The 14,964-nt window shown below is 42.6% G+C and overlaps 1 protein-coding gene across 16 annotated transcripts in view; it reads left to right on the top strand.

Annotated features, from left to right (window-relative positions):
• Window positions 1-14,964, top strand: part of CADPS (calcium dependent secretion activator) — a 481,350-nt gene that overhangs the window by 108,833 nt on the left and 357,553 nt on the right. For all 16 annotated transcript variants that reach the window (XM_060111563.1, XM_060111565.1, XM_060111566.1 and 13 more), the window contains one exon: window positions 7,880-8,212. In XM_060111563.1, the coding sequence (XP_059967546.1) occupies window positions 7,880-8,212 (333 nt within the window). The remainder of the gene's footprint in view (window positions 1-7,879; window positions 8,213-14,964) is intronic.

The raw sequence follows: 14,964 nt of genomic DNA, 5'->3' as shown, positions 1-14,964 counted from the left end.
AATTTACCAGTGAAAATGAAAATTTTAAGAAAACCAAACTTTTTCTCCAGCAACTGACTATAGTCAGTGACTATAGATTACTATAGTCACTGACTAAAGTCAGTTTCAGGCAGTGGCATTGTTTTGCTAAGTCAATAATGGTTTGTCAACTTGCTAGAGTAGTAAAGAGCAATTTTTTAAAAATAAAGGGAGTGGGGAGCCACTGTCCTTCTGCCATCTGTGCCCACCCACATCCAGCCCAGTCTGGCCCCAGCTGGCCAGCACTCCTCGCAAGCTGGCCTCCAGGATAGAGGGAGACCAAGGTTCCCTATGGCTCGCGCGAGCGTGCAGGTTTATTTTGTCCTTCCCTGGTGGCCCTGATTGGCAGAGCAGATCAAGCAGAGCAGGAGATTAATCCTTTAATCTCTTTCACTGTGGCTTTGAGGGTGGGCACTGAGATGGATGCTCTGAGATCTGGCCCAGCAACTTTATCCTGTTTTCACAGCCACAGTCCTAAGCCATCAGAGAGCCCACCCTTTTCTCCAGGGCCCCCTCATCTTTTCTAACTCTCAGCTCTTTTAAGACAAATTGTGAAACATAAGCCCTCCCACCCTCCATCCTCACCTCCCTCCCCATCTCCCTGCTTAATTTTGGTTCCTTCACACGCTGGCCCCGACATCATAGAAAAGAGGTGGATGGAAAGGTCTTACAGAACCTTCCTCACTGAGATCCTGCCAGGAAGGAAACATGGGGAGATATGGTGGGAAGAGGGAGTGTAGAATAAGGGAGAAGACATACCAACACTCATTTTAGAACAGGACAGCCGATATCTGGACTTCCGCCAGCGCCACTGTTATGACTGAGTTTTGTTTCGTTTTGGTTTTAGCTGATCTCCTCTGACAAAGCCCCCGTTAGTTTTTGTCCAACTAGATTTGAATGGCGTATCAGACACAATTCTTCGGTTGCTAGCAAAAGAAACTGACTGTGGCTGAATTAGGCCCTAATAATAACAACAACTGTTGTTTTATTATTAAAGGAAACAACCAAGCTAAAGAAAAGATGGAAACCAGGACAGCTTAGCCTCAGGAAGCCGGGTAGCAGGATTTAATGCACACACCATCACTGGTATGAATCTACTCCAACCCCATTCCATTCTTACGCCTCCCTGCTCTGAATCGGAGCACCAGAAGGGGAAGTCTGATCGCCAGTCACAGGACCTTGTCCTTCCTTTGCAAGGTCCTGTGATTGACAGTCCCACTAAAACTGTGTGCAGTGACAAAGGTGTTTTCGGACTGAGGTGCTGTCATCAGAAGGGGACAGACGGTTGGCAGGCAGAAACTGCAGGTGTTCTCTGCATAGGGTGACAAACGTCCGTTTGTCTTTATGACTGACCTTATTTTAATCTAAGAAAAGTAGATGTCAGGTCACACCTGGCTATTTTTCTAAAATAAAGCTATAGGGCTTCCCTGGTGGCGCAGTGGTTGAGAGTCCGCCTGCCGATGCAGGGGACACGGGTTCGTGCCGCGGTCCGGGAAGATCCCACGCGCCGCGGAGCGGCTGGGCCCGTGAGCCATGGCCGCTGAGCCTGCACGTCCGGAGCCTGTGCTCCGCAACGGGAGAGGCCACAACAGTGAGAGGCCCGCGTACCGCAGAATAAAATAATAAAAATAAATTTTAAAATAAAATAAAGCTACACATTTTCCAATAAGCAAAACCACTCTGATTCCTCAGTGGCCTTGAAACAGATATATCCCTAGGAAAAGAGTAACTAGCCATTCTAAAGGCATTCATTCTTGTGAAAAAAGCCAGGCAAGGAAGGCGGGGGGCAGAGGGCCAAGTGGTTAGGAGGATGAGGTGAGTGTCCAAGAGACGTGGAGTTGAGCTCCATTTCTGCTGCACACGGGCTGTGAGACCTCAGCCACGTCTGAGCCTCAGCTTCTTCATCTGTAGTAGGATCTTGCTTGCATAATTGTTGTCAAGACTAAATTACACACACACACACACACACGCAGACACACAACCTCCCTGTAAATCTAGCAACTGGAAAGTGCTATGCTGAATATATTAAGGTTGGGGGGAAGAGTGGTGGTGTAGTGCCCACGTGCTGTATAGAAATAAATGAGAGGGGCTTCCCTGGTGGCGCAGTGGATAAGACTCTGCACTCCCAACGCAAGAGGTCCGGGTTCGATCCCTGGTCAGGGAACTAGATCCCACATGCGTGCTGCAACTAAGAGTTCTCATGCCACAACTAAGGAGCCCATGTGCCACAACTAAGGAGCATGCTGGCCGCAACTAAGACCCAGTGCAACCAAATAAATAAATAATAAATATTAAGAAAAAAAGAAAGCAAGAAATAATAGAGGAGAGTTGAAAGTTATGGAATCAATCCACTTCCTAGTTTGGGGCCTGGACATTGGGTGTGGAAGATACAAGGTCAAGGCAGGGCAAAAAGGCATAGAAAGGGGAAAGAAAACTACTTTTGTTCCTAATCTACCATCACGTACCACAGCTCATGGCCCCAGATGTGATTCCTAAGTTTGCCCAAGATAACCTTACTTTCTGGTGAAGAATAACTTTAAGATCCAAAGATGCTTTTTATTTTAGAAATTAACATGCACCTTGCCTCAGTGAACGTAAAATTTCTCATTTTTCCATGTAGAAAGGGGTGTTTTAAATGACTGTGAAAGACAAACATGCCAAATATAAAAATAGACAATGTAGGGAAAAATGTAAATGAAATGGTTAAGAAAAATACCTGTAATCGCATGATCCTAGACAACCACTATTACATTTTGGCATATATCTTTCTAGGTATTTTTCGATGTGTCTATCTATACACATAAAGATAGCTCCTTGATTTCCATGTTAAGATGGAAAGTAACTAAAAAATATTAGGAACCCACTTGTTTCATTTCACAGTTGTTTTCTATCTTCTTTCGACTTCTGCAAAAGTCACACATATGATATACTCTCATCCGTAAACAGTGTTATTACCTGTGATGTTCTCAATCAAGGGTTATGCTCCTATGCCCCAACCCCACTTCACTCCTACCATTGGAAGTCTCTGGTTTAACAGCATATCATGGACATCTTTTGTGGGTTTTTTTTTTTATTGGAGTTTAGTTGATTTACAATGTTGCATTAGTTTCAGGTGTACAGCAAAGTGAATCTGTTATACATATACATACATCCACTCTTTTTTAGTTTCTTTTCCCATATAGGTCATTACAGAGTATTGAGTAGAGTTCCCTGTGCTGTACAGTAGGTCCTTATTAGTTACCTATTTTATATAGAGTAGTGTGTATATGTCAATCCCAATCTCCCAATTTATCCCTCCCCCACCTTACCCCCTGGTAACCATAAGTTCATGGACATCTTTTGATGCTGATGAAAAAAAAGTTACCTTTTTAATGGCTTCATGACACTCTCTTTAAAATAACAGGTAACTTTTATTACATTCTTGTAGTAGAACACCATGCTCACCAATCGACATTCATTGTCTCACTGAATCTTCACTCCAATCCTACACGGGAGGGTGATTGTGATTCCCATTTGAAAGATGATAAAACTGAGGCCCAGAAAGATGGAGCAATTTGCTCAGCTGACAAAGCTAGCACCTGGTGGAACCAGGATTTGATCCCAGGTCATCTGACACTAAAGCCCACTGCTCCCATTATGTATGTGCCATTCATTAGTAAAGTTCATTAGTAACCTGGTTGTTGTAGGTTTTTAAAATCTTATTTACTCTAGCATCTAGGTATTTTTCTTATTTATGTTGAAATGATGTGCTTTTGTAGAGCAGGAAAGGATCCATCTTGTGTTCTCAGCCTGTCTGTAAAGAAGCAGGAGCTGGGTCAGCTTTACCCCGTATTGTCTACAATCATCAATTACCGACGTGCTTGTGTGTTTCTAAAACAACCTTGAGGTTGCTTGGCTCTGGTGATGGAGCAAAGGACTGATGGTTGGGGTTGAGTCGCTGAATTGACTGCCCTTCCCCATTCCGTATTTATTTGTTTATCTGCCCTCTCCCATCATGACCTGCCTGTCTGAGAGTTGGCAGAGGGGTGGGGAGGATTATGGATGTGCTGCATAGAGCTGTGCCTGGAGTTGAACACTCTCGCAACAGCTACCAAAAAATGAAACAGAAAACAAAACCCAAAGTACCCGATAGAGCTCCCGGTCCAAATGAGTTTCAGGGGTCGTTTTAGAGACACACAAGCACGTCACTGGCCCCACTTCCCTTCTGACAGACTGAGAAGCCAAGACAGATGATGTGCCTGGAAAATTAGATTTCCGCTACCGCCCTCTCTCCCCGTGGCTGTCTTGCTGCCTTTTGGTACTTGGTTGTCACCTCGATGTTCTGCCTCCTTCTCTATGCTCTTGACATTCCACTCATCTCCTTTCGTTCTGGGGCCTGGCAGTCATATCCTACTTGTGGACAGAGGGAGCCTTCCGGTTTTCAGAGTCCTTTCAGTTTGGTCCTCATCAAAGAAGGCTGGCTGGGGGAACCCCGTGCGATGGCAAAGGAGAGCGTGGTTGATAGAAGTTAAGTGACTTATCTAAAGCCATCTGCTGGTAGTTCAACAAATATTTATTGAGTGGTTACTGTGTACAAAGGAAGGGACTGTGGGAAACAGATAATGTGCTCAGGGTCCAGGGGTTACCCGTTATGGATGCCATCTGGGACCAACATGCCAATATCCTCATTTCTTACCCCCTGTTGTCAGGTCCCATGGAAAAATGTAGTGTCAGTCAATCGTTTTAAGAGACCAGTATATTGTGCTTGTTGGTTTCTCCTTTACCTTCGTTCCCCCATCCAGATATAATCTCCATAGGTCTCTGCTTTGAGATGTCTGCTTTGTTCGTGTCATTCATTCACTGATTCTGTCATTCAACGTAGCACCAGCTATGTGCCAGGCACTGTCTTAGGCACTCGGAAGAAATAATAGAAAAAAAAGCAGCTACAATTCCTGCCTTCCTGGGACTTATAGTCTAGCTAGAGCCTCAGATATTAACTAAATAGTCACAGAGACAAATGAAAAATGGCAGCTGTGGAAGGGCTTTGGGAGAAAGGAATATGGTGCTGAGAGCTTATAATGGGTACCTGCTACAGGTCTGTGGAACACTGATATGGACAAATGGGAGGAGGGTATGGCTTCATCGTTGATTGAATGTTTTTAAGTCACCTCTGATAAGTCGTTAGCGCTGACAACGAAGAATTAACCCCTTTGCATCCCTGCCACCATCATCACTCGCCTATGCTCATAAGGTGTCTCTCAGCTGGCCTCCTGCCTATTCTCTTGTCCCTCTTCAGGTCTGCTTTCCACATTAAAGCCAGAGAATGTGAACTTGATTGTGTCACATCCCAGCTTAAAGCCTTCAATGGCTTCCCAGTGCCCTTTGGATGAAAACTAATGGTTTTTTTTGTTTTTTTGCGGTACGCGGGCCTCTCACTGTTGTGGCCTCTCCCGTTGTGGAGCATAGGCTCCGGATGCGCAGGCTCAGCGGCCATGGCTCACGGGCCCAGCCGCTCTGCGGCATGTGGGATCTTCCCGGACCGGGGCACGCACCTGTGTCCCCTGCATCAGCAGGCGGACTCTCAACCACTGTGCCACCAGGGAAGCCCAAAACTAATGTTCTTAATGGGGCCTCCCACGCCCTTGGCCATCTGGTCCCTTCTGCCCATCTTATACTGGTCATTCTCTTACCCCTCACTGCCACAGCCATACTGGCTTCTCCTTATTTTCTCAGATCCTCAGTGTATTTACACATACTGTTCCTTCTTTCACTCTTTTCCTACCCATCTTTCACATTTCATGTCTCCTCCAGGAAGGCTTTCCTAACTGCATATTGGAATATATTCCTGGCTACGGGCACCCATGAACCTGTGTATTTACCCTTGGCTAGCACTTGTCCCAGATTGTAATGATGTTTGTATGGGATGATTAGGACGATGTCATGGAGGCACGAGGGCTGGATCAGCATCTGTTTTGCTCCCCACTGTAACCCTGGCACCTGGCACGTGCCTTCCCCCAGTGAGTGTCCAAAGAAAGGGTGAATGGGCTCATGGAGAAGAGTATAAACATTACAGCTGAAAAGACAAGCTCAAACTTTTATAGTTCAACTCCCTCAGTGTACAGAAAAGAAATTAGAGGATCAGAGAAATGAGGTAACTTACCCAAGGTCACACAGCAAGTTAGTGGCAGAACTGGCCTGGGATCATGGTTTACAAGTCTTGTCATATGTTATACTGCCTCTCCAGAAAGTTCCTCGTTTGCTTCACAACTTTGATGTTCTTTGAGATCTAGACCTATAGCTGAGACACAGGGTGTTACATGGAGAAACTACCTGCATTAAGCATTACAGATTTTCGGGTGAATTCCTAGCTCATTAAAGCTCGTAAGGCCTGAGGATTCATTTGAAACTTTTTTTTTTCTATAATTGATTTTTAAATGAACTCTAAGGTCTCAACTGAGTACCAGTTCCCAGGCACAGTGGAGCTGGCCATGGCCTCTAGCCTGTGAAGCAAACCCTCAGCCCCCCTTCTTTCTAAATTAGTTAATTCAATTGACAATAAATGGAACCCATCTTTCTAACATCTCTCCTCCCCAAGGAAGGCTTTGTGATGAAGCAGAAGGCAATGAGATGCCCCTCAAGCAATTGCCTACCAAAGGCATCCCCTGAAATCTGACAGAGGAGTGAACATTTCTTCCGCCTCTGGAAGGCTATTTGTGCACCTACTGAAGTGTGACCAGGACACAGCTCAGAAGTGTCAGACGTTTCCTCTTTGTGAATGGGAAGCAGCAGCTTCACTGCCTTGTATGACACCCTAGAACTGTATAGCTTGTATAAGCTCCCGAACGGTGGGCACTGGGGTGAAAGCAAACTATTCTTAATGGCTGCTTCATCCCAGGACCCAGGCAGCACCAGCAAAGCAACCAGGGGTTCTCCCACCAGGCAGGTGAGACCCGTAGGAAAGGGAGGAACCAGGGTGAAGTCAAAAGACCGTGCGTTTAGAGCCAGCCAATTTGAGTTACCAAGAGCAAGTCCCTTCTCCTCTCCGGAGTCTTGGTTTTTCCTTCTACAAAATGGATCGAGTCTAATGCCTTGTCATTCACTCTCAAAGCGCTAGGCTCCCCTCTAGAGATGGATGATATTTGGGGGAACAAGAAAGGCACAGTCCTTGCCCACATGGAGTTTACATTTGGGGAGGGGAGACAGACATTAAATACATATTTACCTAATCCTTGTTCAATTTTAATTGTGATGAGTGTCACTGAGAGGCTAAAATGAGATGTAAATAGTGGACTATGTACTTTGAAAGTGCTATGTACCAGGCATCATGCCAGATACTTTACATATAAAAATAATAACAACCACAACAACTTATATGGCATTAATATGAGCCACTTTTTAAAGTGCTCATCATATATTGACTCATTTAATCCTCATTTAAAAACGCTTGTGCTGTAGAAACTACTGTTATCCCCATTTTATAGATGAGAAAACTGAGGTACAAAGAGGTTGATTTGCCAAAAGAAATACAGCCACTAAGTGGCACAGAAAGGCCCCAGGCTGTGTGAGCAATTGAGTCTCTACACTATATGCTGCCTCTCAGGATATGACTGTCTCATTTCATCCTTTCCACAACCTAGTAAATACCATTGTTATTCCCATTTTCCAGATTTGGACACAAAGGCAAAACATGCAAAGGCCCTCTCTCAGTTCCCACAGCTAGGAGGTAGCGGGGCAGGATGCGATTCACACTGGTGCCTCCTGGGAGGCTCGTGAGGGGGGGTCTGCCCAGGCCCAGCCACCAGCCTCCAGCCTCCAGCCTCACAGGGAGCGTGTTAACTGCCGGGCGGCTTCCTGATGTCTGTCCTGCCCTGCTCTTGCTCAGGTGTTCCTGAAGAGTGACCGCGTGGCCCGCATGGTGCAGAGTGGAGGCTGCTCCGCCAACGACTCGCGGGAGGTCTTCAAGAAGCACATCGAGAAGAGGGTGCGCAGCCTGCCCGAGATCGACGGCCTCAGCAAGGAGACCGTGCTGAGCTCCTGGATGGCCAAGTTTGATGCCATTTACCGTGGGGAAGAGGACCCCAGGAAGCAGCAGGCCCGGATGACAGCCAGCGCAGCTTCCGAGCTTATTCTGAGCAAAGAGCAACTCTACGAGATGTTCCAGAACATTCTTGGGATCAAGAAGTTCGAACACCAGCTCTTGTACAATGCCTGCCAGGTAAGGTGTCTGTCACCTGGGCCCAGAGCTGTGAGTAAAGCAGGGCCACATGATGATTTCTGTGTGCCCTAGGCATCACTGCCTTCATGTGCATTTCTTGATTAAAAAAAAAATTTTTTTTATTGCGTCTTATAGCTGCATTGGTAAAAGTTGAATATAATCCAGGCTAGAATATATTCAGGTTTTTCTTCTGATTTTTAAAAGAAATTTAAATGTTTTGTGAGCTCCTAAAAATCTCATGAACCCTGGGTATTATGTGTATTGTGTCTAAGGGGTCAATTGGCCCATGTGTGGTAAGTGCCAAAAGATCAAAATGATGGTGTTTTTTTTGTGTGTGTTTTTTTTTAAAGATTATGTGCCTTTAAAATAGGTGGTATTTACCAGTTGAAGGGCTTGTACTTCCTCAGTTGGGGAGACAGCTGGACTTAGCACCTGGTCATCAAGTGAAATTATTTAAAACAGAAAGCTTCCAGAACACCTGAGTTTGTCATACCCATATGTTAGTCACATCTGAATTTCTGAGATGGCTAGCTGAGGCTCCACTTGGGCCCACCCCAAAAATGGACTTACATTTTCTCTGGATCACAGTTTGGGGGAGTGAAGTACCCTAGATCTTCATTGCCTGCGACCATTTCCCCGTTACATTTCTTTATTCACCCACTATTTATTATGTGCCTACTTTGCAGTCTTTGCAGATTTTATTGAATGTTGCTTGGGAGCATTTTTAAAAGGCACAGTTTCAGCCCACAGCCCTAGATTCCAGTTCTGCATGCTCAGGGTAGGGCCCAGGAATCTGCATTTTAAACAAGCCCCCCCACTTCTTGGTAATTTTGCTGCCCTTTGCCTTTTAAGAACCATTATAAAAATTAAGCTGTGCCCTGGTTTCCCTGCACCAACTCTGCCCCTAAAGTTGGTAAAGTGAAGACACTGTAGTATATTGGCTAAGAGTTGTTCCTTGCTCAGAATCCAGCAGACCTAGGTAAATCTTAATATGGCCCCTCACTAGCTTTGGGGCCGTGGGAATTAGTTAACCTTCTCCATATGAACTTGGGATGCAACTGTTATGAGAATTCATGTGTATAAAGCCCAGAGTAACATGGGGCACTTTATAAATGGTAGCAGTTAAAGTATATTATAGTCTACTGGAAGAGGCAAAAAGTCAACAGACAACATCACAACAGTGTCATAAATGTTTTTTTTGTTTTTTAATTTTTAATGTTTTAAAATTTATATTGGAGTATAGTTGATTTACAATGTTGTGTTACTTTCTGCTGTACGGCCCAGTGAACCAGTTATACCTATACATATACATATATCCACTCTTTTTTAGAATCTTTTCCCGTATAGGTCATTACAGAGTATTGAGTTCCTTGTGCTATACAGTGGTCCTGATTAGTTATCTATTTTATATATAGTAGTGGGTATTTGTCAATCCCAGTCTCCCAATTTATCCCCCACCCTTCCCCCTTGGTAGTTTGTTTTCTCCATCTGTAACTCTATTTCTGTTTTGTAAGTAAGTTCATTTGTATCCTTTTTTTTTAGATTCCACATATAAGTGATATCATATGATATTTGTCTTTCTCTGTCTGACTTATCTTCACTTAGAATGAGAATCTCTAGGTCCATCCATGTTGCTGCAAATGGCATTATTTCGTTCTTTCTTATGGTTGAGTCATATTCTACTGTATTTAAGTAAATGTTTAACATAAGAACTACAGGATTTTGAGGCTTCCTTATTCCTGCCTCCATGGCTACCCCCTAATTCAAGACACCTGCATCTTTTACCTGGATGACCAGTGTCTACCCAACCGGTAACCCTGCCTCCCTTCTTGCCCCATGATAATGCACCCATCACACACCAACTCAAGTGATCTTTTAAAATTGTAAATTGGATCATGACATTTCTGTGCCTAAAACCTTCCAGGGGCATCCCATCACCCCGAGAATGATATTCCAACTCGTCACTACGGCTTGAGGAAGAACAGGAATCAGCCCTGATCATACCACTTTCCCTGCATGCTTACTCACTGGCCTTCTTTCTGTTTCCCCAACACATCAGATTTGTTCTGGGCCTTTGCATTTGCTCTTCCCTCAATTTAGAATGCTCTTTTGCCAAGACCTTTGCATGACTGGCACAGCTTAAATGTCAACTTCTCCAAGAGGTTTTCCAAGACCACCCCATCTAAAGTTCCCCCTTGCCACACACCTCATCAAGTCATTCTCTTTCCTATTCCCCTGTCCTATTTTTATCAAAGCCTTTACCACTATTTTCCATTTCTTGTTCATCTGTTTTTATCTGTTTGTTATCTGTCTCACCCTCCCCGCCCATCCTTCACCAAAATGTTGGCCTCATCAGGGTGGCAATTCATCTCTGCCTTTTTTGCTAATATTTCCAATGCATGAAATATTTACTGGCACAAAGTAGGTGTCCAGTAAATGCCTATTGAATTAATAGATGGATGATGGCAGTTTGTTTTACCTGGTTAGTAGGGTCTTATCAACCATTTCTTATCATCCAGAAATTTCTGGATGTTTTACTAAATATGTATCTGTTTAGCATTTCATAATGTAATATATACATTACATTCAAAGGAATTCCTGACACCCTACTTTCTTCTCAGCCCACTTCAATTCAGAGCACTTATTGCCTACCTGAAGGTAGAGAGTTTCTGTGATGGGCCAAGAAGTATTTTGAAATTCTCAAATAAGTCTCAATATGAAATTAAATTTTATTATTATTTTTAATTAAAATGGTACTACATCCCATGTGGCACTTGTAGAATAGGGTAAACAAGTGGCATTACCATCCATCACCACCATCTTCTCTACCATAAGAAGATGGGTTGTCATAGCTTCAAAAAGATTGACAATCACCCACCTGGGTGATAAGTAATACTCAAAATTAAAGAGTTAGTCAAGTGTTCCTAAACTTGCTAGGCATAAAGTGATTCTAGGAATTCATTTTTCTTCTTATTGCAGCAGCTAGCTTATCATGCAAATATTCTGTTCTTGCTCAGACATCAGAGTCATTGGAAAGAGTCTATGCCTATGCCATTCTTACCATGATGGCTTTGAACTTGTTGAATAGGGTTAAGAGGCAGCACCTTCTTTTGCTCTTTTCTCATAAAAAATGAATTAATTCGACACATATTTTCAACATCTGTTCTATGAGTTAGAAAAAATATAATAATATAAAAGAATCATGTCCTCTCTCCCCAAAATAATGATTGTCCCCTTAGTTAAAAGAGAATTATAAGAAATATAAAGGGAAGTACTTCTTGGGACAGGAATACTTAAAGCATTTCTTATTATATTTTATACTCACACCTACAACTAATTATTGCTTCAGTGGTTCAACTCAGTAGAAATTAGGACAAGTAGCATATGAAGAAGAATATAACCCATAAATTAATTCTAAATACATGATTATTTTTAACTTTCATGTCTTTAGTCATCTGAGTTATACAATTGTATTGACAAATACCAGAAATATGTTAAAAGAAATATAACATTGGTAATGATAATACATTACAAATGTTATAGAATTGGGTATTCTCATAACTTACTGGTGGAATAATTTATTATGGTAAATTTTCTGTAGAATAATCTGTTAATTTGCAGCAAAACCCCTTTATAATGGGCAAACCATTTAACCTGGCAGCTCTCCCTCTAGGAATTTGTTATAAGGAGATACTTAGAGATGTGTACAAGAGTATTAAGTCCAAAGATGTTCATTGCAGCATTTTGTATGACAGTGAAAAAATGGAAGCAACTTTAATTCCCAGCAGTAGGAGATTAATTACCTAGATTTTGATTTAACTGTATGAGAGAATACTCTTCAGCCAATAAAATAGCAGAAGAAGAAAGCTTACCACATGGGGAAATGTTCATGACATATTTCTAAGTGGAAAATCAGGCTATGAACCAGAGTGTGAAGACGTAATCCCACTTTTATGGAAAAAGTAGTGGATGGGTAAAAAATAACATCTTCACTATGCTTATCTTTATGGATAGCATTATGGTTGATTTTCATGGTTTTCATTTGTGCTTTTCGGCGTTTCCAAATTTTCTGCCTTAAGCACATAGATATTTTGTAAATAGAAACAAATAGCAAAAGTCTCGACAAAGAAACTATCAAAACAATGGGATAGGGCTTCCCTGGTGGCGCAGTGGTTGAGAGTCCGCCTGCCGATGCAGGGAACACGGGTTCGTGTACCGATCCGGGAGGATCCCACATGCCGCGGAGCGGCTGGGCCCGTGAGCCATGGCTGCTGAGCCTGCGCATCCGGAGCCTGTGCTCCACTACGGGAGAGGCCACAACAGTGAGAAGCCTGCTTACCGCAAAAAAAAGAACAAAAAAAACACAATGGGATAAGAAGAAAATTATCTTCAGCATTGTATTCTAGACTTCAGCCATTAGTATACCACCTTGATGATTTTTGCCATTTCCAAGTACTACCTGTGTGATTATTTATTTAATATTCCTAATTAAGCCAACTCCTAACTCACTTTTTAAGCCTATCTTTATTCTTAGAAGTAATATACGTGAAATCACAGCTTTGGTGTACTAGATCTTTTTAAACAATAGGCATTAAAGTGCAACATAACCATTAAAATAGAAACTCTTCGTTAGTCTGCCTCTTACTTCATCTCATGCCACCAGTGATACAGGAGACATGGCTATGGTGACCAGGGCCTTGAAATACTGACATCGGTGGGATAGATCCCTCTCACGCCATCCCTGAAAACAGTCCCAGACTGACGAGAACAGATTTCACCTGAAGTCTGTACTTCTCACACCCTGCAATCAGGTTTCAGAAATCATAGATTTACTTACTCGCTTTCTCAGAGATTACACTCAGCTCTGCAGAATTCGATCCACTTGTAGGGGCAAAGATACAGAACTGAAAATCGTATGCCTTATGTTCACACCTTGCTTGTATTGGGTTTTGTTTTGTTTTGTATTTTCTGGTCCTTCTCCTTACAAGACAGAGCAGTTCATAGGTGCTTCCAAATCCAGAAATACGCATGGTTCCTTGTATGCATATTGCATTTTAGGGGAAAGTGTAATCTGATTTCTGGTGCAGCTTTCTGATGGTTCCTATGATCTCTCTATGAGGTGCTGCTGGGAACTGCAGTTATTATCTCAAATGAGAAATGATGTTTAACAAAGAGTGATTCTATCACTTAGCATATCAGCTGTCTGTTATAACATGAACCGTGTCTATCAATCCATTTTTTAAAAAGGAAGCTTAATAAATGTCTCCATATTTACTCATAGAATTTTTTTTTTTTTTTTTTTTTTTTTTGCGGTACGTGGGCCTCTCACTGTTGTGGCCTCTCCCATTGCGGAGCACAGGCTCCGGATGCACAGGCTCAGCGGCCATGGCTCATGGGCCCAGCCGCTCCACGGCATGCGGGATCTTCCCAGACCTGGGCACGAACCCGTGTCCCCTGCATCGGCAGGCAGACTCTCAACCACTGCGCCACCAGGGAAGCCCCTACTCATAGAATTTTAAAAGTAGATGTGTTTGTTTGAGATTGCATGGGTCTGTCTCTTAGAAGAGTTTGCTCATACTCAACATAATCATTGTAAAATCATTGGAAACCCTTATTATGAAATCAGTGTTGTTTTTATTTTCCTAAACTCTTGAGAGGAAACAGTCAGTTATGTAGCTATTTGAGCATTTGAGTTGAATTCTAAACCTAACTCAAAAAATGTAGGATAACCTCTTTGAGAATGGGTGTTATCATCTGAGAAATGAGACTAATATAGACCTGCTTTCCATTTTCATAAAATGCAAAGATGATGATGATGTATTTTAAAAGTTTAAAGAATGCAAAGCACTGTTTTTCCCCATTCCTTTAGTAGCCTCCACATCTGGAGTTGACTTAATGACCAGTTAGGTGTACCAGATGTCTGCAACTTCCTACCCCCTCTTCTTAATTTTATGAGTTATCCTTAATTGCTTTGTTCTGAAATGCATGGGCATTTCCCCTTGAAAAACACCTCTGAGATGTTTTCACTTTCATATATTTTAAAATGAAGATAAATCCTTCTTAGGGAAGCAACACAGCTAATTTTCAAGGGGATATGGATGAGTACAAGCTAAGAAAGTTAGTTGTTTCTTCATGTTTCAGTTCTGCTTTTTGAGAACAGCATTTCTGGTTGTGCCCTTACTGATCTCACCTGTAGCTCCTGGAAACATCAGTAGTATGACCCTAACCTTCTCCTCAGACATCATTTGTGTCTCCTGGGCAGCAGGGATAACATACATACTCTTAACTAATTGAAGATGACAGTATTCTCTTCATTTATCTTCTCTCAATTTCTAGAGATTTTTCACATAATCCAGAAGACTTGACTGGAGGCACATGGAATATAATTTCCCAATCTATAAACATCTTCGCATTTTCAATATTAAATTCCCCACCATTACTGAATTACTAACTTTCTTAACATTTCCTTTACTATCCTCCAATCCATCCTTGATGTGCCTTTGATGGTGTGGTTATCTTATTACAGGGCTCTCTCTTCCTTGGACTTGATTAACCCTTGGCAGCTTTTCAGTTTATTAGACTGAGGAGAAAACTCAAATTGTCAGCTTTCAGCTGTGACCCAGATTACTGGGTTGTATCTATACCTCATTATAGAGTCTTTCATCTCTATAGAAGTGCATATCTTTTTCCTAATCCAGAAGTTTCCAGAAGATCTGTTGTCTCAGAATTTGCTTCATGGCCAGGCTGTATTT

The sequence above is a fragment of the Mesoplodon densirostris genome, chromosome 10, assembly GCF_025265405.1.
Source record: "Mesoplodon densirostris isolate mMesDen1 chromosome 10, mMesDen1 primary haplotype, whole genome shotgun sequence".
In the NCBI taxonomy this organism is placed as follows: Eukaryota; Metazoa; Chordata; class Mammalia; order Artiodactyla; family Ziphiidae; genus Mesoplodon; species Mesoplodon densirostris.
Note: the sequence above shows the minus strand (reverse complement) of the source record. Positions and strands in the feature narration are given on the sequence as shown.